This window comes from Hypoxylon fragiforme (genome assembly GCF_022984875.1).
Source record: "Hypoxylon fragiforme strain CBS 206.31 chromosome Unknown GGS25scaffold_9, whole genome shotgun sequence".
In the NCBI taxonomy this organism is placed as follows: Eukaryota; Fungi; Ascomycota; class Sordariomycetes; order Xylariales; family Hypoxylaceae; genus Hypoxylon; species Hypoxylon fragiforme.
In genome coordinates, this window is record NW_026054764.1 from 347,420 (window position 1) to 374,140 (window position 26,721).

The following is a 26,721-nucleotide window of genomic DNA, read 5'->3' on the forward strand; positions in this document are numbered from 1 at the left end:
AAATACGACTTAGGTACCTAGTGAGATTCTAGTCTAGCTCTAGGACAACGTTGTTTTTCGTAATGAAGAATATGACCCAAGTCCTGTACTTTAATTGCATCGTCGTGTTGATCAATGATGGGATGGTGCGAGAACTTCGTGAGAATAATAACTATATGCCGACGTGTTCATTACACTTGTATTGTGCTGTAGTGATTTTGAAAGCCCACGGGGTTTGCGCCCCCTATGTAGTAAGTACAAAATCACCATTACCCAGCTGTCACCCGTCGTCGGTAGATCATCAGAATAAGTAAATACCTAGGTTAATAGATAGGTACACAGGCCTATGAATCTAGGTAGGAAGATGCCTTCAAGTAGATGCCTAGACTGAACTACGTAGGGTGGTGTAATTACATCTCGCTTTGTAGCTAGCTATCTACCTACGTAGGTAGATAGGTGTGTACACACATAGTTTACTTCCAAGCGAGCGAGAGCCAGCCGCCGATCACTGCGTTGAGATGTTATGATTAGTTCTACTCAGAAAAAAAAAAGAAAAAAAAAAAAACGGAGATAAGCACAGAGAGAAAAGGGGCGAATATAGACACAAGACAAGACAAGACAAGACAAGAAAAAAAAAGAAAAAAAAAACACGCACAACAAAGCCCGCCCAACGGCGTAACCGGACCCAAGAACCGGAACCGCGCGGGATCAAGCACAAGGGCGTACAGGCTCCCGCTGAACAGGGTCATGCCCGCCGTCAGCAGCGTGCAGGGCACCGGGTTCCCGGCCTGGGCGGCGAACAGCAGCGCGGCCGAGTGGACCATCTGGTAGTGCGCGGCGGTGGCGAAGTTGGCCAGCCGCGCTGGGTCGGAGGTGCCGATGGCCTTTTTCAGGCCGTGCGCGCCGAAGGCGCCGAGGCCGACGGCGGAGGCGCCGTACAGGCAGGCGAGGGTCCAGAACATTTTGGTTGTGAGGGTGTTGGAGCGGGGGGGAAGGTTGGGGCGGGGGTTGGTGGTTATGGTGAGGAGGGGGGTGGTTTCGGTGCGGTTGTTGTTGCTGGGCATGGTGGTGTTTGAGGTAGAGAGAGATGTGGTTTGGGGTTTGGAGTTTGGGGTTGAAGGTGTGAAGGCGTCAATGGAGGTATGACACGGATACTCGGGAGGTTGCATGCATGGTAACTATGACCTTGTACTATGTACTAATTATACGAGGTTGCATGGGGCATTACATAAATACATCGCAAGGAACATCCATAGATTCGCTGCATTAGCTCCCGTTTGTTTCACCTGAAAGTTGTGCTGCATAGTACGTACATGTACTACCTACCTAGTAGTACTACACCTTTCACTCAATCAAACAAAAAAGGTTCTTTCTTTCAACTTCAATTATTACCTACCGCGCTCATTCGACATATTACCATTATTACAGACTCTCCATTATGCTTTCCACCCACCGAAATAATCATCCTATTGCCTACCAATCTATAAGACTTCATCTCCCATGCGACGACGACGAAGGCTGAAACCTATCTGGCACCCACCGGCGCCGTCTCGATGATCTTAGCCTTCCGCTTGAACTTGATTCTCCTCTGTTGATAAATGCCTCATCCGAATTGTTGTTGTTTAAAGGCATTGGAGAATCTCCATCTTTAGCGAATCCTCCTCCCTTGTTTAATGTCGCGGCGGTGGCCCGGCACATTCGCATTTCCTCCAGCACTCGGGTGTGCATCTCTTCGGTCCACTTGGTGACGTCTTGTGGAGTTCGCCCTTTTTGTACCGATGATGGTGCCGGCGATGGCACTGGTAATTGTATCGGTGCATGTACCGGTGGCATGTTTAGCCCCTCTCCGTCCCTCTTCACGCTGTCGGCGTCACCAGTGACTTGCTGTGTTGCCTCATAGCTTGGTGGGTTGGAAGGCCCAGCGATGTTGCAGTCGATGGCAGTTTCAGCGACTCTGTTTTCTTGCGCTGTTTGGGATCGGCTCTGCGTGCGAGACGCCTCCCCGTCAAATCGATATCTGCTCACATTCTTTGGGTTTATTAACCCATCTAGCACAGCCAAGGTCCTGACTGCATCGTTGGCCGCCCGATGTCTGGAACGAGGCTCTGCATCAATGACGGGATAATGCAATTTCCTAAGGGCTTCTGCTATTCTCTTTTCATTGTTCGCTGGACTTTTGTCGCCTGGTCGGAGCAGTGCCGAAACATCCGTCCAGTAGTCGAAGTAGCAAGGTAGATATGGAAACTCCTGGTTCATACGCTCAAAGTCTTTTTGTGGGCCAAAGGTAACGAGCACCAATTTCTGATTTGGCACTAATTCACGAAATCTCTTCATGATTTGTTGGATTGCAAGTTCTGCGCCTTCGATGTTGATTTCCCGCTCCGATCCGAAACGAGACAACTCGAGGGACGCGTGCCTTTTGCAAAGAAACGTCCAAAGATGTGGATATTGGAACGACTCTGCTTCGAGTTCCTCATCTCGTAGCCGACCATTTATCGGGAGTGAATCGGCCGGGATCCTATTGTCCATTACGAATCGACTGAGAGACGGTGGTATATCAGAGTTGAGCCACGTCTGATTCTCCAGCCTAGGCAAAAGTGCCAGCCCGATGTCAGCCACTCTAGCATCGCGGGAAGAGGACTTATTCTGCACGGCCACGAAAGCGCAACCTTGAGGAAGTTTCCCAATCGACTTCAAGGAGGGCAAATACGGCGGTAATGTGGACAAGAGCCGGCTGCTACAAGTGATCTTGTTGAGGTCCAATCTTGGCTTTAATCTATTCTCGGCTGCGACATTGTCGTAGCGGCCGAATCTCGACCCGTTCCGGTAGCAAAATGTGAGCATACTCATGTCTTACGAAACACTTCCAAGTGTGAGAGAACTCGCTACGTCAAAATAATAATATTCAAGGACGGAAAGCTCTTCCATATAAGCATATTACCCTACGGAATATATAAGGGGACTTGCACCCTAAAGTTCACCATCTAGAGAGCTTACGCGCTATGATTGCGGTCATTGAATGATCGAAGGGGGCTATTAGAGATGACTGAACTAAAAACTGGCTGGTAAGTCTATTCTTTACAAGAGTTTCAGCCTCTGCTCTATGGCGCACAGGCCTGTATACCGAGTTCCCCCTATTTCTTTACCAGCTATCCATGGATGTCAACTCGCGTTGTATGAATCTGGCAGTAAATCTTTCAACATAGAAGGCCTGCTATGGCCCTGGAATTACCAATACAAGACAAACACGACCGAGGATTATAAGGACTTGAAGTACCTTTGTAGTGTGGTTCAAGCTATAAACTCTAGAGGCGGCCACTGGCTCTCAATACATAGTATCTAGTGTTACCTTACTGGGTACTCACAAAACTATATTGAGGCACGTCTGCTTGCCTACCTTTGGTTCGATCATTAACTACCTCGCTAGTGCTTACTCACATGCTGTTCCTACATACCTAACCTATCTAGACATACAATATACTCAAGCTAGGGCCGCCCGTCATGAGTATGGGCGCCATCTCAAATGGGCATGCATAAGCCCGTGTTTACGGTCTTGTCTCAATTCGGTAGTGGCATTGAGGGTCTATGCTGCAAGAAAGTTGATGTGCAAAAGTTCCAAGGTTGCTGGTTGACATGATATCGTCTGCCTTGGGCTGTAAACTATTCCTACCCAGGTACGTAATCAGGACCATCGTGAAAATAGACCAAGAGAGCTAACGATGCCCTCGAGACTACCAGGGCGACTGGGTATAGTACATGATGGATATGCCCATCAAGGTTACCTTGATTTAGAACCTGATGTAGGACATGGCTAATTGATGATCGACCAGGTATTTACTGATGGGCGTACATACCTATGCAACAATTGCATATAAATCACCTTGCATACTGCGTTCAACCCCAACCAGAGGTAGGCTGGGTGAGGCTTCCACGAGTTGGTGAGCTTCTAGCTACAGTGTTATGTGACAAGCCTATTTACAAGGTGTCCCCTTTTGGCAATCGGTATGATCCTTTCTATATCTACTTGCCTAGGTGGTGGCGCTGGATGCCGCCCTGGAGGAATGGGAGAACCCGTTGGGTTCCATATTCCTTGTACTACCGCTTGTCCTGGATTATAAAAACCTATGCCTCTATTAAAGTATACTCTATAAAGCCTTCTAGACTAGATGTTGCCCCTTTCTTCTTACTGTCTCAAGTCTTGTATCGAACGGTAACCTGAGCACGAAGATATACTTGGTTGTTTTGGCCTAGTCGTTTCTAGCTACCGATATGTTGAAGACATCGCTAATGGAAATTATTCTGCTAGGTATTACTTGTTGCAAGTTACACGACTACAACGGCACTGGCAGAAGCTACCTGTTATCGCATCGATGGTTCGTTTGCCGGGCCAGTAAACATAATGTGCAATCCTGAGTACGCCAATTCCTTAAACATTTGGCTGCCTTGTAACTTCATCCAGATCCCAGGAGCTCAGTTTCTGTTTACCAATACTGCCTTCCCCCATCTCTATCAGACGCTAACTAAAGGTGTATTTACAGCGCCAAGGGAGAACCAGGGTCGCATAGTGCTTGTTGCAATGCTGGAAATGCAGACGCGTGTCTGTCAACCGGCCTATGTTTGAACACGCGCGCGCGCGAGCAGGGTCACGTACTATGGTCTACAGCATGTACAGATGCCACGTTCCAGGATCCCGCCTGCCCTCAATATTGCCTTACTTGTAAGTCTTGCCAATGCTATCCTGGTCACCCCCTTACGCTCTCCCACCCGCACTGACGGGGACAACAGCCGGGCTTGATAACGCCCACTTGAAATCTTGTAACAGTACCAGCTTTTGTTGCGAGGGCGTCTCAAAGATCTTGACTCCGGCCGAATGCTGCAGTAATGCTTTCGTGTTAACGGGGCCTATCGGCACAGTCATCGCACAACTACGCTCCGGCGTAGGAGCTATACCTCTTGCGACAGCAACCCCCTTAACAACTTCTAACTCATCTGACAACGACTATACGGCCGAGCTGTTGACGGTTATCCCATCGAGAGCAGTCGTGGGACTGGCAATTGAAGCCTTTGTCATCGTACTCGCTTTTATTGGACTGGGCATCTTGTTCTGGCGTAGAAGGCAGTTGAACCAGAGGGTAAAGAAGGCCGAAGAAGTTGTCGTGGCGGTACAGAATGCACATGAGAAGCAGCAGCAGCAGTATATCATGGACATCCAGATGGAGTCAGAGCGGCAGATAAGGGGTGAGCTTCAGCCAAGCAGTGCGTACCGGGAGCTTCCTGGAACATACCTCATCGACTATGACGCTGCGCCCGAGCCAATGCCCCGAGAAAGCATTACTACCCTCGGCAGTAGTGGCATGCATGCTGATTATCGGCCATCCCTTCGTCTCAAATCGCCGGCCAGGGCCATGAACGCGCATGCGAATTCCATTTGAGTAGGTAAGGAATCGGGACTGGAACAGCTTCGGCTACCTAGTAGATAGATAGATACTTTCTTTGTTTCTCAAACAATAGAATAGTTAACGTGTTGGACGAGCTCTAGCCACATGTTCACGAACAATTTAACTATGTACGAAAGGCCTTGAATATGTTATAACTTCCGGTGACGATGTATCTTTTCTCCTTTGAAAAGTGTTGCAGGTGCCTTAGGCATCCTTAGCCATATGGCCCTTATAGCTATATATTGGCATTCTGCTATCTATAATTTGGGAATAAAACAAGTTTTCTTCCTTTCCTCTTTCTTTTTCTTGGTTGCAATTATACTACAATAGGTTATAAGTTCTGTGCCGTTTAAAAAGCGTTAATTTAATGTTAAAAGATATTAAATAAGAGCAACACTAAATCCGCAGTAGGAGTACTTAGCTTTTTGTCCGCAGTATGGCGCTAGTAGCGCAGCTCCGGTGGCTCCAGTACACACCAAGCTCTCAGTCAATTGCGACCCATCCAAACCATCTTCAAATCTTCAATTGAAGACGTCAATTTGAAGGTCTCAATTCAGGGAGCAGATTGATCCCGGTTGCACGTTTGTACGGCCCGAACTGCCCAAGTTATTCAAGTTCGACGTTGCGACCGGTACCGCGCATGGGCCACCTACGTTACCACCTTGATTCAGGACACCATACAGTAGGGCCCGATGAGATCAATCAAAGATCAATCAATATCTCGATCAATTGAATTTTCTGAGATCTGAAACATATATCAATCAATCCGTCTCGTCGAGGCGACAAAGATGAATGTTTTTGGGGGTTTGTAGAAAATTGTTTGGATGGATGGGAGTGGGTTTCAAGTGGCGTTGAATTGACTGTGGCAGAGGTACTTGTGCGCGCACCTAAATTTGTATGGGAGACCAGGTAGTACTGCGGACGAAATGCATGTACTCCTACTGCGGATTTAGTGTTGCTCTTAAATAATTAAAGGAAATATTATAAAATATTACTTCTTTTGGTTTTTATGAAGTCGAGGTTAAATTAATAAAATATAAATAAGAAATTTATTTAATATAAAACTAAATTAAAAGATAAAATTATTAAGGAAAGAGTTTAAAAAGATATTAAAATTAAATATTATGTTTATTTATTTTAAAAAAAGCTTATTAAATAAGGTTTAAACGAGGTTATTAAAATATTTAAAATAATAATACGACGGGTAAAATCTTAAAATAATAAACCTTTTAATTATAAATAATAACGAAAAATTAACGATAAAATATAATATTAAATAAGTATTAAAATTAATTAAGAAATTTATTAAAATAGCGGAAAGCTTATTATATTTTTTATTAATTTTATTGCTTTTTAACGAGTATAAACTTAAAAAATGGAAAAAATTAATACGTTAATATTACTAATATTATAAACTTAATAAATTTATTAATAATATATAATAAGCGTTTTTATAAGAAGTATTTAATAAAATGAAACGAAAATATCGTAAGGAAAAAGTTTATTATATAGTTTTATTAATAAATTCATTACGTAATTTAAACATAATTGCTTAATTAAAAGCAACTAATTAAAAAGATAAAAAAAACGATTTTAAAGTAATTTACGATTTAATATTGAAAATAATATTTAAAGTTTTTAAATAATTAATATCTTAATTATATTATTAATTGAAAAATCTTATTTTTAAAAATGAAATGATTTTACGTGATTATATAATCAAATTTAAGAAAGTGTTTAATAAATTTAAGTAATTAAATTTTAATTTATTTAAAATTATAAAGATATTTAATATAATAAAAGTTATTAAGGAACGATATTTAAATTAATATCGATTTTTAAAATAAGATTATTAAAAGGGAGTTTTAATTTAATAATTATTCCTAAAAAAATTTATATAAAAAGCGAATAATAAGGATTTAATAGTAATTATATTTTTATTTAAATCGTTAAATTTAAATATTAAAAAAAGTGAGTTATTAAAATTAAAAAAGAAATAATTTATTGATTATATAATATGTAAAAAGAAATATTATTTAACTTAATAATGGTGTATTTAATGTAAGAAATATTATATAAAAAGAATTAAAAAATGTTACGTTTTTTATTTAAAGTTAAAATTAGTTTTAAAGGGTAAAGTAATAATTAAATTAAGAAAAAGTGAAATATTTAAAGGCTTATTAAATGTTAATATTAAAGTCTTATTATATGGATAAGCAAATAATAATTTCTTATTAGTGAATATTTTTTTAGCTATAATTATAAATTTTAATTAAATTAAAAATCTTTTTTAAAATATATGCGTTAATAATTTAAGTTATATAAATTATATATTTAATAATTTTAAGTGGTTTAAAATTTATTAACCCTTTTTAATACCATTAAGTATAATAATTTTAAATAATAATAAAATTAAAGCTTTAAGTTATAATAAAATTTCTCCGGCCTTCCTTTAAAAAAAAATATCCAAAAGTGATTCATCGGCCCGTGGCCCTCCGCAAGCTCCGGGACGGGCCTTCGAATCACTTTTGGATATTTTTTTTTTCAGGAACCGTTGCGTTGGCCGTAGAAATTTTGCTCGTCTAATTAAACGACTATTTTAGAAAGTTAAAAAGGGGTTAAAAGTTAGGAATGGATGACGGAAGGAAGGCGTAACTATCTGGAGGATAAGGTTTAGCAAGCTGTGGCAGCAGTAGCTATGGAGATGCCTATATGGCAGTAGCCATGGATAGCCATGGCTATCCAAGTCCAATAACCTATATACACATATGTGTGTTGATCCCTGATACGAATCTCTAAGCAGACCTGTGCTGCTTCAATAATTGAAGTAACTCCAGATAGTCCTCCTAACGGGATACATGTGCTTAAGCCTTAAATGGTCGAGGTGGTGTTGGGTTGCCCTGAGGCTCTGCCGATGGCCTGTGCGTTGAGGCTCTTGCGGCTCTTGCGGCTCTGCTGATATATAGGGATATGGTCAATGAATAAGGATGGGCAAATAGGGATATGGTCAATGAATAAGGATGGGATCCATGGTTGATCAATGAATAAGGATGGGGTCCATGGTTGGGCAATCAATAAGGATATGGGCAATGGATAAGAATAGGACGGTTGTTGATTAACCCTTCAACAACCAAAAGGTCTGAGGATTTTCTGGGTGAGCATATTGCTTACCCCTCGGATGAACCGGGATGGTATGGGGGTTGGAGGTCTTCACAACAATTGCCAGGCCAAAGTGGTTGCTGGGATATATCTAATCAAAGACATGGTCGATAGCGCCAGCATGGTTTACGAAGTGTCAAAGGAAGTTACAGCTGAATTGCAGCTAATTACATCCAATCAAAAGCGTTGAAAGAAACGTACGGCTATGGTTGATAAAGTGATGGGACTCAAAAGGTTAATCAGTCAATCAATATATAGAAGAGAAGAAGAGAGCTAAGCTCCTAGCGTCTTAGGCTGGCTAGCTATATATACATCGATAAGGTTTAGCAAGTTGTGGTAGCAGTAATGGAGATATGCCCATACGGCAACAGCTATAGATAGCCATGGGAGTGGCTATCTACTTATCCATGTTTATGGCCACTTATCCATGTCTATGGCTATATCTTAACAAAAAGCGTTAAAAGAAACGCAGCTATGTTAACAAAGTTTAAGATAGCTGGCATAAAGGGATGCAGCCAATAAAAAGCGTTTGCTTTATAGGAATGTAGCTAATGAAAAGCTTTTAAAAAGAACGTACGGCTGTTGGGCAGTTGGCGCTAAGAACGATTTGACCAATCCTAATTTTCCTGCACGGGTTTTTGGGAATTATAGGGGTATTTAATGATGTAATTAATTCAATAATTTCCTATAGTAATTTCCTATAGTAATTTCCTATAGTAATTTTTTGAAAAAGTTCTAGCATAAAAATATCCTTTGGATAGATAATAATAATAAAAGTTTATTAAAATAATGAGGGTATAATTAATTTATAACTTTTAAATATAAGTTATTATTTAAAAATACTTATAAATTTAATAAATATAAAATAATTAAAAGATAACGATATTATATTTAATAAAATAATAAATATTTTACGTTTAAAGGATTTAATAACTTAAAAAATGGCAAAGATTAAATAATTATAAAAATTAAAAGTATTTTAATTATTTAAAATTTTTAATAATTAATATAAATTTTAAATTATTTTTATGGCGGTTAATATTAATTTAATATATAAACGTTTAATATACGTAAGTTTTTTAAAAATTAAATTAACTTATAAAAAATATAAATTAAAGTTAAAAATTTTATTTAAGCTAGAATTTTACGATATATGTGTATAAGTAAAGGTAAAGAAATGATGGGACTTAGAAGGTCAATCAGTCAATGAGAATATATAGAAGAGAAGAAAAGAGTTGAGCTCCTAGCGTCTTAGGCTGGCTATATATACACAAATAAGGTTCAGCCAGCTATGGCAGCAGCAACCATGGGGATGCCTACATGGTAGTAGCCATGGATAGCCACGGGAGTGGCTATCCACGTCCATGGCCACATCCACGTCCATGGCCATATCCTAACATCACCCCCCTTTTAATGGAAAGGATAACGTCCACGTTATCCAAGTCCAATAACCTATATACACACATGTGTGTTGATCCCTGATACAAATCTCTAAGCAGACCCGTGCTGTTTCAATAATTGAAGTAACTCCAGACAGTCCTCCTAGCGGGATACATGTAAGTGGTCTTAATTGTTGGGGTGGTGTTGGGTTGCCCTGAGGCTCTGCCGATGGCCTGTGCGTTGAGGCTCTATTGCGGCTCTGCTGATATATAGGGATAAAGATATAAGGGGAATGGTGTTTCCAAGACAACCATGTTGAATGGTTGTGTTGGAGGGTCTCGTCGGCTGAGGTGACCGAGAATTGAAGGTCCCAGCCACGTGTCTCCTGGCCAGGGAGAAACGCTGCGCTCGGTGGGTGTCGGACCGGTGCCGGATATGCTGAGACAGATTGATATATGTCTATGGGGGTCGGTCGGATTGAAGAGTGTGGGGTTGGTCAATGAATAAGGATACGGTCAATGAATAAGAATGTGGTCAATGGATGAGGATGGTCATGGTTGGTCCATGATTAAAGATATGGTCAATGGATAAAGATGGGCAAAATGAATAACAATATGGTCAATGAATAAGGATAGGACAAATAGGGATATGGTCAAGGAATAAGGATGGGATCTATGGTTGATTAATGAGTAAGGATGGGGTCTATGGATGAATAACGATATGGGCAATGGATAAGGATGGGGTTGTTGATTGATCCTTTAATAACTAAAAGGTCTGAGGATTTTCTGGGTGAGCATATTGCTTACCTTTCGGATGAATTGGGATGGTATGGGGGTTGGAGGTTTTCTAATCGTAGTAAGAGATGTTATCAGATGATGGGATTTAGAAGGTTAATCAGTTAATGAGAATATATAGAAGAGAAGAAGAGAGCTGAGTTCTTAACGTTTTAGGCTGGCTATATATACATAGATAAGGTTCAGCCAGCTGTGGCAGCAGCAACCATGGGGATGCCCATATGGCAGTAGCCATGGATAGCCACGGGAGTGGCTATCCACGTCCATGGCCACATCCACGTCCATGGCCATGTCCTAACAAGAAACTTATTTAAAAAGTATTTTTAATTTTAATATTATAATTTTTTTAAGTTATTTATATAAATGTTTTATTTTATAATTAAAAAAGTTATATAAGTTTTAAGTATTTATATATATTTATAAATAAATATAATAATTATTAATAAGTGAAGTTTTTAAGAAATAAAAAAGTAATTTATCGATTAATATTTAATTTTTAAAAAAAAGTTAAACTTTAAATTAAACTTAAAATCTAGATTTTTTATTTTAATAAAGGAAAAGAATTTCTAAGAAAGAAAAAAGTTATAAAAAATAAATTTAAAAAAGCTGGTATATAATTTAAAATGATAATTAATTATATATTAAAGTAAAACAAATATAATAAGACTTAAAAGGTTAAATAATTAATTAATGAAGAATATATAAAAAAGAAGAAAAGAGCTAAGCTTTTAGCGTTTTAAGCTAACTATATATATATAAATAAGGTTTAATTAGTTGTGGCAATAGTAATTATGGGGATGCTTATATAGCAGTAGCCATGGATAATTATAAGAGTGGCTATTTACGTTTATAACTATATCCTAATATTACCCCTTTTTTAATGAAAAGAATAACGTTTACGTTATTTACATTTAATATATATATATGTGTATTAATTTTTAATATTAATTTTTAAGCTGATTTATGTTGTTTTAATAAATGGAAGTAACTTTAAATAGTTTTTTTAACGGGATATATATGCTTAAGCCTTAGGTGGTTATAATGGCGTTAGGTTATTTAAGGTTTTACCGATGGCTTATGCGTTGAGGCTTTTGCGGCTTTGTTAATATATAGGGATAAAGATATAAAGGGAATAGTATTTCTAAGATAATTATGTTAAATGGTTGTGTTAAAGGGTCTTATCGGCTGAGGTGACCGAGAATTAAAGGATCTCGTCGGTTGGAGGGACCGAGAATTAAAGGTCCCAGCCACGTATCTCCTGGCCAGGGAGATATGTTACGCTCGGTGGGTGTTAAACCGGCGCCGGATATGTTAAAACAAATTAATATATTTATAAGGGTTAGTTAAATTGAAAAAAGGTAGTTAAACGGTAATAAATAAATAATATAAAAGTTATCCTAAGGGCATAGGTATTTATATAATAATGGATAAGAGATATGGTTAATTAATAAGAATGTGGTTAATGGATAAGGATGGGATTAATGAATAATAATATGGTTAATGAATAAGGATGGGCAAATAGGGATATGGTTAATGAATGAGGATGGGGTCATGGTTGGTCCATAATTAAAAATATGGTTAATGGATAAGGATGAGATCATGGTTGGTTCATAATTAAAGATGTGGTTAATGGATAAGGATAGGATCCATGGTTAATTAATGAATAAGGATGAGATCCATAAATAAATAACGATATGGGTAATAAATAAGGATAAGGTTATTAATTAACCCTTTAATAATTAAAAGGTTTAAGGATTTTTTAAGTAAGTATATTATTTACCTTTTAAATAAACCGGGATAATATAAGGGTTAAAGGTTTTTTAACCGTAACAAAAAATGTTATTAAATAATAGGATTTAAAAGGTTAATTAATTAATGAAAATATATAAAAAAGAAGAAAAGAGCTAAGCTTTTAACGTCTTAAGCTAGTTATATATATATAAATAAGGTTTAATTAATTATAGCAGCAGCAACTATAAAAATGCCCATATAATAATAGCTATAATGGCTATCCATGTCCATGGCTATGTTTTAATAAAATAAGTTAAAAAAATTAACGATTTAATAATTATTTTAATAAAAGTTATTATAATTAAATTTAAGTTATTAATGTTTTTTTAATTATAAGTTAAAAAAATAATTATTATAATTATAAATTTACTTTTTATAAAAGTTAATAAAAATTATAAATCCCCTTATAATTGTTTTTATAATTATTTTAAATTTTTAAAAAAAGTAAAAAAGGAATATTTATTAAATTTATGAATTTTTAAAGCGATTATTTAAGTATAAAAGAAATAAGTCTTATGTGGAAAAAAGTAAGTATCTTAAATAATTAAAGGTTATATAATAAAATATAAGGATAAACGATTAAAAATATATAAAATTTAAATGTTATAATTTAATTAAGTTATTTTTATAAAAAATGTTAAATTTAACGAAAAAAGACGTTATGATAAAAATAAGTTAAAAGATTTAAAATATAAAATTGTTTTAATTAATTTAAATTTAATAAAGTTAAGTGAATTTAAAGTTAAAATTAATTTTAAAGAATTTAAAATTTAAGATTATTTAAAAAACATAAAATTTAATTTATAAGTGTAATAATAAGAAAAATTGATAATATTTTTAATATAATAATAATTAAATTATAATAGCTTTAAATTTATTTATAAACTAAGTTTTAAATTAAGTTATAAACCGAGCCTTAAATTAAGTTATAAATTAAATCTTAAATTAAGTTAATTATTAATATCGATATTATTAATAATTATATTTATTATCTCACTAAAAATAACCTTAAAAATTACTTTAATACTTAATATCACATCGAAGATTATTTTAAGAGTTATTCCAGTTTTAATTTATATATTAGTTTAAATATTTAAAAAAGTTATATTTATTATAATTTTTAAAAAAATTTTAAAAGTATAATTTAAAATAAGATTTAAAAGTTAAAATAAAAATAACAACTTTTAAAGCATAGTATAAAGTATAATTAAAAATAATAATATAAATAAAGATTTAATCTTAAACATAATAATGGTTTAAATTAACTTTAATCTTAATAAAAATTACGAAAATTAAGAAAAGATTTTTTAAGAAAGCTAAAATTTAAAAGAAAAGTTTAATAAAAAAAATAATAAAGTTAAATAAGTTAAAAAAAATTAAAAAAATAAGGAAAAAGATATTAATTTTAACGATTATAAAGATTTAATTAACAAAAAAAAAGATAAAAAAAAAGAAAATAAAGAAAATTAATTATAATAATAAATAAAGAATATATATATTATTAAATAAATTTAGTTTTTTTTTTAATTTTTTGTTTAGTTTTTTTAATTTTTTTAGCTTTTTTAGCTAATATAAGTTTAATGGTTACTTTAATTATTATTTTAATTTTTAAAATCTTTATAATTAAAACGATTTTTTAAAAAAAAGAAAGCTTTAATATTTTATAACGAATTAAGTTTTATAAAAAGAAAAAAAAAGTTTTTTCTTACGTTAATAAAGTTTAAAGTTTATTATTGTTATAAAAGTTAAATTAAAAAGAATTTATTGGTTTATACCTTAATAAATATTAAAGTTAAATAAATTATAACTCCATTATTAATTAAATTATTTAAATAAATTAAAAATAATTTAAAAATATAAAAATAATAAAAACCAGTCTTTAATAAATAATTTAATAATTTTATAAAACGAAAGGTTTTTAAATTAATTAATCTTCCTTTAAAAAAAAACCATTATTAATTAAATAAGTTTTAAATTAAAAGTTTAACGAGAAGGGTGAATTTATATGTAATTAAATAAAATTAATTATATATAATAATTTTAAAATTAATAATTTTTAAATAATTTAAAATATTTACGTTATAATTATAAGTTTAATTATAATTAAAATCTTTTTTACCTTAATAATAACTTTTAACCTTAAATATTTATAATTTAATATTATTATTACGTTTTTAAATGTTAATAAATATATACGTATAATAAATTAAATAATAAATAAAATAAAAATAATAAGGATAAAATTGATATAATATTAATATTTAAAAAAAGAGGTTTAAATTTAAAAGTAAAAAGAAGATTTAACTTTTTATATAATTTAAATTACATGGATACCTCCTTTAGTTATATATATACCGCGTTAATATATACCTTTATTATATAACCACCACTTATTTTATTTTCTTTTCGTAATTAATTAATTATAAACGTTACGTTTACCTCACGCTTAACTTATCCTTTTAATCGTAAATTAATTTAATTAACCTCTATTAATATCCTTATAACCTCGTTCGGAAATGCCTTAATTATAACATTAACTAAATTATAATTACCTTAGATTTAATAAATATTATTTATCTTTTAGTTTTTATAAGATTATCGAAAAGCCATTAAATCGATTATTAATCGCTTTTTATTTATGCTTCCCATTTAAATTAAACATTAATATAGTAAAAAAAAGTTAATATAAAACATAAAAAGAATTTTAAGAAGTAATAACCGTTTTAAAATAATATTAAAAATGTAATAAATAACATAACTAATGTTAAAACTTTAAATTATCCCATAAATTTCATTAATTAATACATTACGTATAATCCGTTTACACTTAATAAATAATTAATAAATAATATTTCCGGTAATTCGCACCTTATTATCTTAGTCGATAATTTATTTAATTCTTAAAATAATAATATAATTAATTTATAAGTTAAAATCTTAATTATTCGCAAATAATTTATTAACGAAAATATATAAGTATAAATCTTAGGGTTTAAGGTTAACATAATTAAACCCTTAATTTTTATTATTTAATTACTATTTAATTTTAATATTTAACGCCTTTACTTCTTTAAGCCTTAGTTATAAATATTAAGCCGTTATTAAATAATTAAAAGTAATTTTAAGTTAACAAATCGATAAGATATACGCTCCTTAAACCCTTTATTCGATAAACCTTTTAATTATATTTAAGGCTTTAAGGTTTAAAAAGTTAAGCTTTTTAACTTATTCTTTTTATATAATAAAAACACCGTAGCCTTTTTTATAAACCGTGATTTTTAAACCGTTAAAATCCTTCGTTCCCTTATCTAAAATTTTTTAAAGTCGTGCTTTAATACCTACCTCCATAAATGCTTTATTTTTAATAATAAAAAACTTATTTATACCGACGTTAAAAATATCGTTCGTTTAAAAACCGATAAGCTTAAAAAGATTTAATTATATTATTAATAAATATAAATTAAACGTTAATAGTTTTATATGTAATTATTATTAATAATGTCGCGAATAAGTTTTAAATTAATAAGTTTTTAATTTAACGAGATTATATAATGGTTTTATAACTTATAATAACGTTTTTTTAAGATATTTTTCTTTAAGTTTAACCGGTAAACATATTAAAATTATTTGTTTTATTAGCATAATTAATTAAATATAAGTTATTATAATATTTTTTATTATAACCTTTATTCCTTAATAATGTAATATAAATGTTAAGGCAAATATTATTTGTTAATTAACCTTTTAAATTATAAGGGTATACGTTATAATGAATTTTTTATTAAAGTTATCGTAGCTTTAAACTATTAATCGTAATTTCTTATAAAGGGTAAAAATATTTTTATTTTTAACCTTTTAAATCATTTATAACTTAAAAATAGTTACGCTTTAATAGGTTATTAGGTTATATATTTTAAGTTAAAAGATATTTTTTATAAAGAGTTTTGCTATGTGCATTACCTATTTTTACTATCGAGGCTTTAAGTGTATTATCATTAAGTATTATATATCTTATAAGTCTATTAAATCTTAAAAGCTAGGGTTTATTTAAGCTATCTATCCCATTTATCTAAATAATTTTTTAACCATATATCGTATTATGATGTAACTGGATTTAATAGAAGGAGAATTTAATTTTTAATTAATTAATATAGGCCTTAAACTGAGGCGATATGTGGTCGCAAAGTTATTTAAGTAAATAAGTGGTGGAATGAGAAGTATGTGATTATTTTTAGAGCCATATTATAGGCCTTTAATGCCCTTAAAGCCCTTAAGCCTAAACCTTATTAATTAGTTTTAATTTTAAATAATTTTTTAATTATATGTTGCACTAAGATGTTTTTGGGTTTAATTGAATGGTAATTTAATTGTTAATTGATTGATATAAGTCTCGAACTGAGGTAATATATGGTTAAAAAGTTATTGCGGTAAATGTATTGTGGAGGGTTATGTGATATTGTTTAGCGTAACCCCAGGGGGTTTTAGGGGTTTTAAACGGCTTTAAGGGTTTTAGCGTAGCCTTAAGAGCTTTTAGTCTGGCCTTAAGAGCTCCTAGTATAGATTTAAGGATAATTACATGCTTCTTAGGCTGCGATTTGTTTATTTGAATAATTTTGTGATTATGTATTGTTTTAATTAGAGATTTATATTAATTAATTGGCAATTGGATTCTCTTTTAATTAAATCTAGTTACACGTTTGTGGCTATATGTTTTAGAAAGTTATTTGGATTAAATTAAGGTGGGCAGCTGGGGGCGCTAGATTAGGCCTGGATTTCAAAATTTAGGGCATGTACCAGTACCTAAAGATAGTGTACCTAAGGCCCCGATAGCAAAAATAAGTAGTGCATATAATAAAACTTTTTATAAATAAAACATTTAACTCTTTTATATTTAAGGCTTTATATAATTTGCTTAAGGCGATAATCTTACCATTTACTTATAATTTAAATATTAAGGTAAGGTTATCCTTCTTTTTTATTAAAAAATATAAGCTTATAACGTAAAAAAAGTTATTAATAATTATAAGGTTTTCTTTAAGGATAATAACATAATTATTAAGATTAAAAATTAGTTTTAATAATTATACTTTAAACTTCTTTAATAATATTAAGAACTCCTTTAATTAAATATAAAATTTAATATAAATGTTTTTAAATATTAACGTGTTATTTAAAACGTTAAAAGCGATTATAACGTCCTTATTTATAATAGTAATAATTTTATATAATCCCTTTTATCCATTTTTTTCCTTATAAATAAGCACGTCATTGCTTATAAAAAGTAACATAGAAAATGTTCTTTAAATATTAAAGCTATTTTTTATATTTAAAGCATCTTTAATTAATTATTATACCTTTAACTTTTTAATTTCTATTATAACCTTTTAAACGGTTTAAACCTTTTAAGTTTACGTTAAAATTAATAATAAATTCATATTAATTTTTGGATATACGTCGAAAACTAAAAAAATAAAAACAAAACCGTCGAGATTAATTATATTATTTATTACTTTAACCGTTATTTAAAATTAAGACACCTTTAACCTTAATCCTTAAAATTCTTTATTTATAATTTTATAAGCTTTTTTTATAAAACCGTAATATTCCTTAACCTTATTAATTAATTAATACGTTTTCACAAGAATTTAATAATAAGTAATTTCTATAATATAAGCCTTATTTTTAAACTTAACGTTATTAAAGTTCATGCCGGCATTATATATAATAACATTTAATAATTTAAGATATATATCGATTTAATATTACTTTAACATCTCTTAAATTTCCTTAATAAAAAAATTCTTTATAAAACATGCCGCTTAAAAACTTATAACTATATTAACGACATAAAAAATAAATTATTTATTTAAATACATAATATCGATAATTACTTTATAATTAAAATCCACATTAAAATCCTTTAAGTTAAACTTAAACCTTTAAAAAATATTACCTTTAATTTAATAATAATAATAAAACTTATTAATTTCCTTAATATTACTAATCTTAACGTTATAACCAGCTTTATTTAATAAATTATATAATTTGCTAACCGATAAATAATTAAAACGGATATATAAACGTCGTAGCTTCGTTTTTATAAAAAATGTAATATCTTTAAAATAGAATTATAGGTATTTTTATTTACGGATAACGTTAATAATAATACCGTCCTTGCAAATTAACTAATTAATAATATTATTAAAATACACTTTTAATTGATTTATGTTTTTTAGCGATAGAAAAAATAAAATGTCGATATTTATAACATAAAAATCGATATAGTTAAAAAAAATATCGATAATAATTATCTTAAAAGATTTTATCGATTATTTATCTTTAAAACGAATTTAAGTTTTTTCTACGCGAGATTTATCCATCGTAACTCGTTTATTAAAATACTCCTTAATAAAAATTAAATATTATCCCTTTCTAACCGTAAATACTTAAATAACACTTATATTAAATATAATGTTTTAAAAGATATCCTTCATATATTAGTTTAAGAAAAAGATATTATCGATTATCGTTACATTTAAAAGGGGGTAAGTAATTATATAATGTTAAAAGGTTTAATTAAATAAGTAAATAATAATTAAAAAAAAGTCGTTATTATTATCGTAGTTTACTTTTAATATTACCGTTTTATTTTTTTATTCCGCTTTTAAACTAAGATTATTAAGTCCCTCGTAATTCGTTAAAAATATTATATAATTCTTAATTAATAAACCACGTTTACTTTTTCATTCCTTTTTAGCTTTTTTTCGTTTGTATTTGAAATACTTAATGGATTAATAACCTTCCTTTTTATAGATTTAATATTTACACTTTTATAATTTAAGGAACTTTTTAACATTATACTTATTACTTTTATTTGTTTTATAATATTTACGATTTATATAAAATTAAACGTCTTTTTCCTTATCATCGCTATTATTAATACACTTATAATTATTTAATTTAACTGTTTTAAAGATTTTATAAGTTTTAATCGACGTTTAAAACTTATTAGTTAAATCTTTAAACTTTAATAATAATTTAAATAAGGCATGTTATAGCTAAAATATAACATGATAAACGCAATAAATAAATATAATAAGTTATTATTCCCCTTTAAATTCGAGGCTAAACGCTTATTAATATAAAGAAAACTTATTAAAAAAAACTTATAACACTTTTAAATTACTTTTCCTTGCATTTTTCTTATTATTTTTAACATTAAAAAACGTTATTATAATCCAATTATAATAATATTAAATCTTATTTTATTTAATGTTAAAATGTCGTTTTATAATTAAGTATATGTTTATAAAGGTTTAATAGTATAAAATATTATAAAAAAAATATAAGGCTGCTTTTTTTATAAAGATTATAAAAAATATAACATAAAATTACATTTATTATATTCTTATTATATAGTAAACATTAAAGAAAAATCGAAACTTATTTTTAAAGATATCGTATAATTCGCTTATATAATTGTTTTTATTATTTTAAGCTTTTTTAAAATAATTAATAATAATTAATAAACACATTTCATTAAAAACTCGTATAAAAGAAACATTATAATAAGTAATGCCTTTTTAGTTATTAATAAACATTTATACTTGCTATTATTAATTAGGTGTTAATAAAGGTAATAATGTTATTTAAAAAAAGAAACTTAAATTTCTACCGAAATGATTTACTCCTTTTAATGTAAATTCTAAAAATAATGTCGAAAACATAAACGAACCTTTTAATAGCGGTTTAAGGGGTTTTATACCATTTCTTAAGGCTATTTAATTACCTTATAATTGCTTTTCTTAATCACTTTAATTAAATCCTTGCTATAAAATGTTATTATATAAGAACTTAAATAAAAGATTTCTAAAATTTAACGGCTATAAGGGGGGTGTTAAGGGTGGTGTTGGTTTTTATAATAACGGAGGTGGTTGGAATAAATTAAAGAATTTAACTTTAATAAATACTTAAATAAAAGGAAATAAGTTATTACTCGTTCGTTAAATAAGATTTAACAGTTATAAAGCTAAGTTTTATAATTAGTTAAAAGGAAAAGGAAATAAATAAAAACTTAAAAAGGAATTGTTAAAGTCACGAAAAAATTAAAATAAAAAGGGTAATAAGTTTAAAAACAATCGTTTTCTTAAAATAAGAGGAGGTGTAATAAGGGTGGTGGATTAAGTAGGATTTTAAAACGTTTATAATGCTTATATTAATAATTGCTTTAACCGTTATGCCTTAAAGATAACCGGACCTAATTTCGTTTAATACATAAATACCTTCCAAATTAACGTATTAAGTTATTTTATTTAGGCTTATATTAAGTTTTAAAAGCGTTAACGTGATGGCTTTTATATATTTATTAAATCAACTAATTTTTTCGCATAATTATCGTTACTTTTACTTATATAAATCCCTTATTACATAAGTACGTTTCGTAACGCCGTTCGTAACACCTTTAACATTTCATTAAAATCATTTAAATAAAATATATCGAAATATCTTTTATATTTTTCAAATGTTTCCTTCGTTATATAAGCGTAGTTAGCACTTTTATTAATTGTTTTAAAATTAGCGAGGGTTAGTAATACTTAAATATTCTTTTACTCTTAAGTAGTAAATGATAATATTTCGTCCCACTTAATAACTTTTAAAGCAAATTATTACTTTAATAATATTATTTTATTAAAAACGAAATTTAATAACTCGTATAACTCGTTTATATCTTCTTAAGCAATAAAATTAACATTAATATTATAACCTTTAAATTATAGCTAAGGCGTTAAAAATAATGTTGATTTTTTTAAAGTAGTTATCGTATTAGTAGTTAATGTAAACAAATTTAAAAAAGAAAAAAAGTATAAATCAGTATTATTATATAACGATAAAAATCCAAAACGATTAAATAAAATAAAATTATATTTTATTATAAATAAAATATAAGCGTTGGAAAAATGGTTACTTATGTCGCTTATATTATTATAATAAGATTTTTTAAGTTATTATAATAATAACTTTTTTAACCTTATTAATTTATATTATTAATAATTTAGTAATATTAATTAATATTAATAAATACGTACGTATAATAAATTAAATAATAAATAAAATAAAAATAATAAAAATAAGACTAATATAATATTAATATTTAAAAAAGAAGGTTTAAATTTAAAAGTAAAAAGAGGATTTAACTCCTTATATAATTTAAGTTATATAAGTACCTTTTCCAGTTATATACGTATTACGTTAATACGTACCCTTATTATATAACCACCATTAAATAATATAATTTTAAAAAAAATTATAATTTATATTAAATAAGTAATTAATTATAAAAATAAAATAAATTAAATATAAAAGTTTAAATAAGTATTTTATAACTTAAAATAAGTTTTAATTTAATGGTTTAAAAATATATTAAAAATAATAAAAAAGATAAAGTTTAAAAGTATATTTATAAAATGTTATTTATTTAAAAATGAAAAATTAAAAGTTTTTATATTAATATATGTTAATGATTTATTAATTATAAGTAATATACTTAAAATTATCGAGAAAATAAAAACCGATTTAAACGATATTTTTAAGTTTAATGAAATAAGTAAAGTGGTTAAATTTATTAAATTTAAAATTAAACGAAATAAGGAATTACGTTAAATATTCCTTAATTAATTTAAATTTATTAGAAAAGTTTTTTTAAAGTATAATATTAAAATATTAAAAAAAATAAAGTCGTTATAAAAATCCGATATTATGATTTTATTAATATGGAAAAAAATTATTAAATTTAAACGTATTAAATATATTAAAAAAATAAGATTTTTAAATTAATTATTTATTAAGACTTGTTTAAATATAATTAAAATTATATTAACTTTTATAAAAATTAATATAAAATTTAATAAGATTTATTTTAAATTAAAAAAATATTTATAAAAATACATTAATATTATATAAAATTTTAAAATAATGTTAAGTGGTAAATATAATTTTAGGAATTTAAAGTTAATAATTTAAGCAAATATTACTTTTATAAATTATTTAAGATTAAGAAAATTAACGGGAATTTATTTAATAATTTTAATAAAAAACTTTATATATTAAAGTTTAAAGAAATAATTATTAATTATATTAAGTAATATAAAAGTAAAGTTTATTAATTTATTTTTAATAAGATTATTAAGAATATAAATATTAAAACTTTTTTAAAAGTTAAGATATTTTTAATTAAAATTTTTATTATTTTTTTTAAATTTAATTAATATAATTATTATAGTTTTTAATCTTTTAAATATAATAAAAACCTGCTATATCGATATTTGGTATAAATAAATTATTAATAAAGTTTAATGTAAAAAAATTAAAATTTAATATATTAGAATTAAGGAAATGGTGGTAAATAAATTGATTAAATTATTAATAAAGGAAAAACATAAGGCTTTTATTCGATTAATAAATTTAAGAAAGTGTAAATAAAAAAAATAAACTTATAAATATTATTTTAAAAAATTAAAAAAAAAACGATTATTATTTTAAAAAGAAATGGAAAATTATACTTTAATTATTTAATTATATAATTTTAAAATTATTTATCGACAATAAATATAACAATAGTTATATGGTTTTATGTTAACGAGGGTATGTTATAAATGTCTTAAGCATTTTTAATTATATAGCCTTTATGGCTATATATTAGCACTTTGCCATCTATAATTTAGGAATAAAACAAGCTTTCTTCCTTTTTTTTTTCTTTTTCTTGGTTATAGTTATATTGTAATAAAAAGATATTACAGTATCCACACCCGTTATCATGAATCCCCATTGTTCCCCCGATCCAGACGTACAGGTCGGCCCCGTCGTCGTCGTCCCCGCGCGGCCGGGGGGCGACGTGGGCCAGGCGTACGGGGTGCGCCCGTCGGGCGCGCGCGAGCTGGCGGTGGGGTTCCGGATGCTGGTGGCGGAGCGCATGCGCTGCTCGCGCCTGGGCTTGCTGGAGTTCCGCCGCGTGTTCGAGGAGTTCGGCGCCGAGGTGCTGCTGCCCGTCGTGGAGTCCTGCGTTTAGGTACCGCCAGATCGCCGAGGTGATGAGGGGGGTGCCGAGGGGGGGTGGGGGACGAGGATGATGGTTGGATTTCTGATGAGGTGATTGCTAGGATGATGGAGGAGTCTGGGTTTTAGATTTTTTTGGGGGGGGATTTTGGGATTTTGTTATGCTTGGGGATAGATGGATGGGTAGGTGGGTAGGTGCTTGTTTGATGCCTACATGTAGGTAATAAATACATACCTAGGTTACCTACCTACTCACGCACAAAGAATATGATCGAAAGTGAAGCTGTATCGCAAATGACGCTGTTGTGAATGTATTTACGCCTATATCTCTCACCATGTACACTAAAACACCTCAGGAGGCGCCTATATAGGTACCTATATACCTGCTAGGTACAATACATACCCCTAGGTATACAACCCTACGAAGCAACCCCCTCCTCATCCGCAACCCTCCTCTCCCGATCCACCGCCTCCTGCTCCAAGCTCAAGTTCCTGCCGGCCTTCTTCAAATCCCGCTTGTACATGGCCGCGACCGTGGCGGTGATGCCCGCCTGCGCCGCGAACGCGACGGTCGAGAAGACGAAGCCCTTGCGGAAGGTGGGCGCGTCGAGCTGCGGGTACGTCAGGAGCGGGACCCACGCGTTGAAGGCGTAGCCGAGCGTGTTCATGATGCCGATGACGATGGCGCGCTCCTCGGCGTCGCCGCCGCAGATCTCGTTCGCCCAGCTCATGCTCAGGGGCCCGTAGGGGACCGACGCCTTCTGCAGGAGGAAGGCGAACCACTTCAGCCCCGTGGGGATGTTCCAGATCGCGAGGAGCAGCGCGGCGAAGCCGCCGAGGAAGGTGGAGACGGACATTATGGCGGCGCGCCGGCGCAGGGCGTCCGAGATGATGGCGAAGGTCACGGTGAGCACGAGTTGCACGGCGGAGGAGGCGGTGGGGATGAGGTTCTGTTGAGAGGTTAGTATGGTGAACTTTGGTCAGGGGGTGCTGGGAAAGAAAGGGAGAGAGGGAGAGAAAAGGGGGTGACTCACTATGCGCTCCACGGACTCGCCCTTGGACTTGAGCCAGAGAGCCATGGGGTTGATGCTTGACGATGGGCCGATGTTGATGAAGATTATGTACAAGATCGATAGAAGGTACACGTGCCATCGGCCTATAGATATTAATTAGCTTTTTTTTTTCCCTGTTGAGTGCGAGGGAGTTAGAAAAGGGATAGATAGGAGTTGCATACCGAATATACGCTTGAATGCCGAGCGCCCCAACCTCGTTCGAGGCGCGCGTCCGATTTTCTCCATACGGGTTCTAGCCATAGTGCGGTCCTGTTGTAATTTTCATAGTGAGCGAGCTGACTTATCATACTAGGGCTGGTGGAGACGGAAGACTTACCTCTTCGCTCAGATAGAAGGCCTTGGTGTTCTCCGGGAGATCGGGTAGGATGAAGTATCCCGCAATGCAAATCGGGAGACTGATAACTCCGTCCATGATCTATATGATAGGGCGTATTAGCTACTGTGCTGATTTCAATGACACTAACCTAGGAGGGAGGGGAGAGAGAAATATGAGAAACGCACAAATAGCCATTGCCAGCCCGCGAAACCATGAACGCCATTTAGCCCCTTATACACGCCGGCCTGGAGGTAGCCGGAGAACATGCTCGCGGCGGCGGAGGAGGCGTGGAAGATGCAGGCGCGCTTCCCCAGCTCGGACGGCTTGTACCAGGAGCCGAGGATGGAGTGGGCGGCCGGGTAGAAGGAGGACTCGGCGAGGCCGACGAAGAAGCGGATGGCGATGACGTGGTTGGAGGTCTTGGCGGCGGCGAGGCAGAAGGTCAGGATGGTCCAGACGAGCTCGCAGGTCGGGACCCAGACGGAGGGCCGGACTTTCGTTAAGATAATCTGTGATGGGATCTGGCCGACGACGTAGCCGACGGTCCAGGCGACGTCGACGAGGTTGATCTCGTTGCCGTTCATGGCCAGGTCCTCCTTCATGCCGCTGACGAAGGCGTTGCCGATGTTGGTCTGGTCCAGGTTCTTGATGAAGTACCCGAACGAGAGCATCGTCACCAGGAACACGTCCAGTTTCTGCACGAACACCCGCTCCTCCCGCGTCCGCCCCGGCTCGTAGTCCCAGATGTACCCCCACCATGGCACTTTGGCCTTCTCTCCAGCCTCACCGTTGTCGTTGCTGCTATGGGAGGATCCGGAGGCGTCGCGCGAGGACTCGATCACCACCACCTCTTTCGGTGGCGTGGAAATTAGCTCGGACATGCTGGCGACTGGCTGCCTAGGTACCTAAGGTAGATTAGGTAGGCAGGTATGTGAGGTAGGCAATTCTAGAATGAGAATAAAAATCCGTATCCTACTCCCGACCATCGTAACTTCCTAGATACTCGTACCAAAGGAAGGGACATCAAGGCCTTTATGAATAAGGAAACAAGTCAATACAAGCTAAGAAAACAAGATAACCAGTATTATTTTGTTTCCAACCTTACGTCCGGTTTGTATGGGGTCTCGACCACATGGGAGAGGAGGGATGGACTGGCTTACGGCGCTGCACGAACTCCGATTTGATAACCAGGCGAGTAGCTTCGACGTCGCCATGACGGGGGTTCGCTGTCGTGATAGCCCTTAAAGCTAGGTTTCTCGTGGATTTACGCGGGTGTGATTGGCCCTACCGGGTCTTAAAGTCGATCTCACGATTGACGTCTCCGATGGCGTAATCGGGGCCGCAAGCCACCATGTCGGGTTCGAGTGGGGGTGCGTTTTCTTTCATTTCTTCATTATCCAGCTGAAGGGTTATATGCTGATTCATACCTACACTGTAGCATATAAAATATCAGAAAGTTGTCATCGGCTTTTGTTCCCTAAAGGTCTTACTTCACACTTGGCCTAAGGAACTAACTAGGAGGTAAGAGGCCGACGAATTCGACCGAATGCTTGAATTCCTAGGTTAGCTCGGTGTTGATGTTGCGTAACGTAGCGATGAGCCATTTCTATGATTCAGATTTGATTCAGATGATGAATCCTTATCTTTCTTCGCTTATATGCGAGGAGCCGAAATTGTGTTGCGGTTCTGCTGCAAGTATAAAAATCGAGGATTTCCCGTTTGTCGTTGGATCTAAAGAT

At 32.2% G+C, this 26,721-nt stretch overlaps 4 protein-coding genes across 4 annotated transcripts; 1 reads left to right on the forward strand and 3 right to left on the reverse strand.

Moving 5' to 3' along the window:
* Positions 1-452: 452 nt before the first annotated feature.
* On the reverse strand, positions 453-1,043 carry GGS25DRAFT_525140 (DUF423-domain-containing protein; the record flags this gene model as incomplete). The annotated part of the gene is made up of 2 exons (XM_049264730.1): positions 453-487; positions 635-1,043. 2 exons carry the CDS (start codon positions 1,041-1,043, stop codon positions 453-455), a joined length of 444 nt encoding a protein of 147 aa, XP_049112766.1.
* Positions 1,044-1,470: 427 nt separating this feature from the next.
* GGS25DRAFT_525141 (uncharacterized protein) lies at positions 1,471-2,829 on the reverse strand (the record flags this gene model as incomplete). Its single annotated transcript, XM_049264731.1, has 1 exon — positions 1,471-2,829. The coding sequence occupies one exon, from the start codon at positions 2,827-2,829 to the stop codon at positions 1,471-1,473; it is 1,359 nt and encodes a 452-aa protein (XP_049112767.1).
* Positions 2,830-3,726: 897 nt separating this feature from the next.
* On the forward strand, positions 3,727-5,568 carry GGS25DRAFT_438314 (uncharacterized protein). The gene is made up of 4 exons (XM_049258709.1): positions 3,727-3,981; positions 4,286-4,392; positions 4,518-4,696; positions 4,765-5,568. The coding sequence occupies exons 2-4, from the start codon at positions 4,379-4,381 to the stop codon at positions 5,409-5,411; spliced, it is 840 nt and encodes a 279-aa protein (XP_049112768.1). The 5' UTR covers positions 3,727-3,981; positions 4,286-4,378; the 3' UTR covers positions 5,412-5,568.
* Positions 5,569-23,669: 18,101 nt separating this feature from the next.
* GGS25DRAFT_438423 (MFS general substrate transporter) lies at positions 23,670-26,197 on the reverse strand. Its single transcript, XM_049258710.1, has 5 exons — positions 25,168-26,197; positions 24,983-25,081; positions 24,828-24,915; positions 24,628-24,749; positions 23,670-24,543 (listed from the first exon to the last, which is right to left on the reverse strand). Exons 1-5 carry the CDS (start codon positions 25,861-25,863, stop codon positions 24,013-24,015), a joined length of 1,536 nt encoding a protein of 511 aa, XP_049112769.1. The 5' UTR covers positions 25,864-26,197; the 3' UTR covers positions 23,670-24,012.
* Between the last annotated feature and the right edge of the window lie 524 nt (positions 26,198-26,721).

Bases quoted from the DNA above. Each gene is read 5' to 3' on its own strand.
- GGS25DRAFT_438423 (XM_049258710.1), bottom strand. From the start codon at position 25,863: ATGTCCGAGCTAATTTCCACGCCACCGAAAGAGGTGGTGGTGATCGAG. The intron at 25,082-25,167 runs GTGCGTTTCTCA...CCTATCATATAG, and splicing joins CGGGCTGGCAATGGCTATTT to ATCATGGACGGAGTTATCAG. The intron at 24,544-24,627 runs GTGAGTCACCCC...ACCTCTCAACAG, and splicing joins GCGAGTCCGTGGAGCGCATA to AACCTCATCCCCACCGCCTC.
- GGS25DRAFT_438314 (XM_049258709.1), top strand. The intron at 4,697-4,764 runs GTAAGTCTTGCC...CGGGGACAACAG, and splicing joins CCCTCAATATTGCCTTACTT to CCGGGCTTGATAACGCCCAC.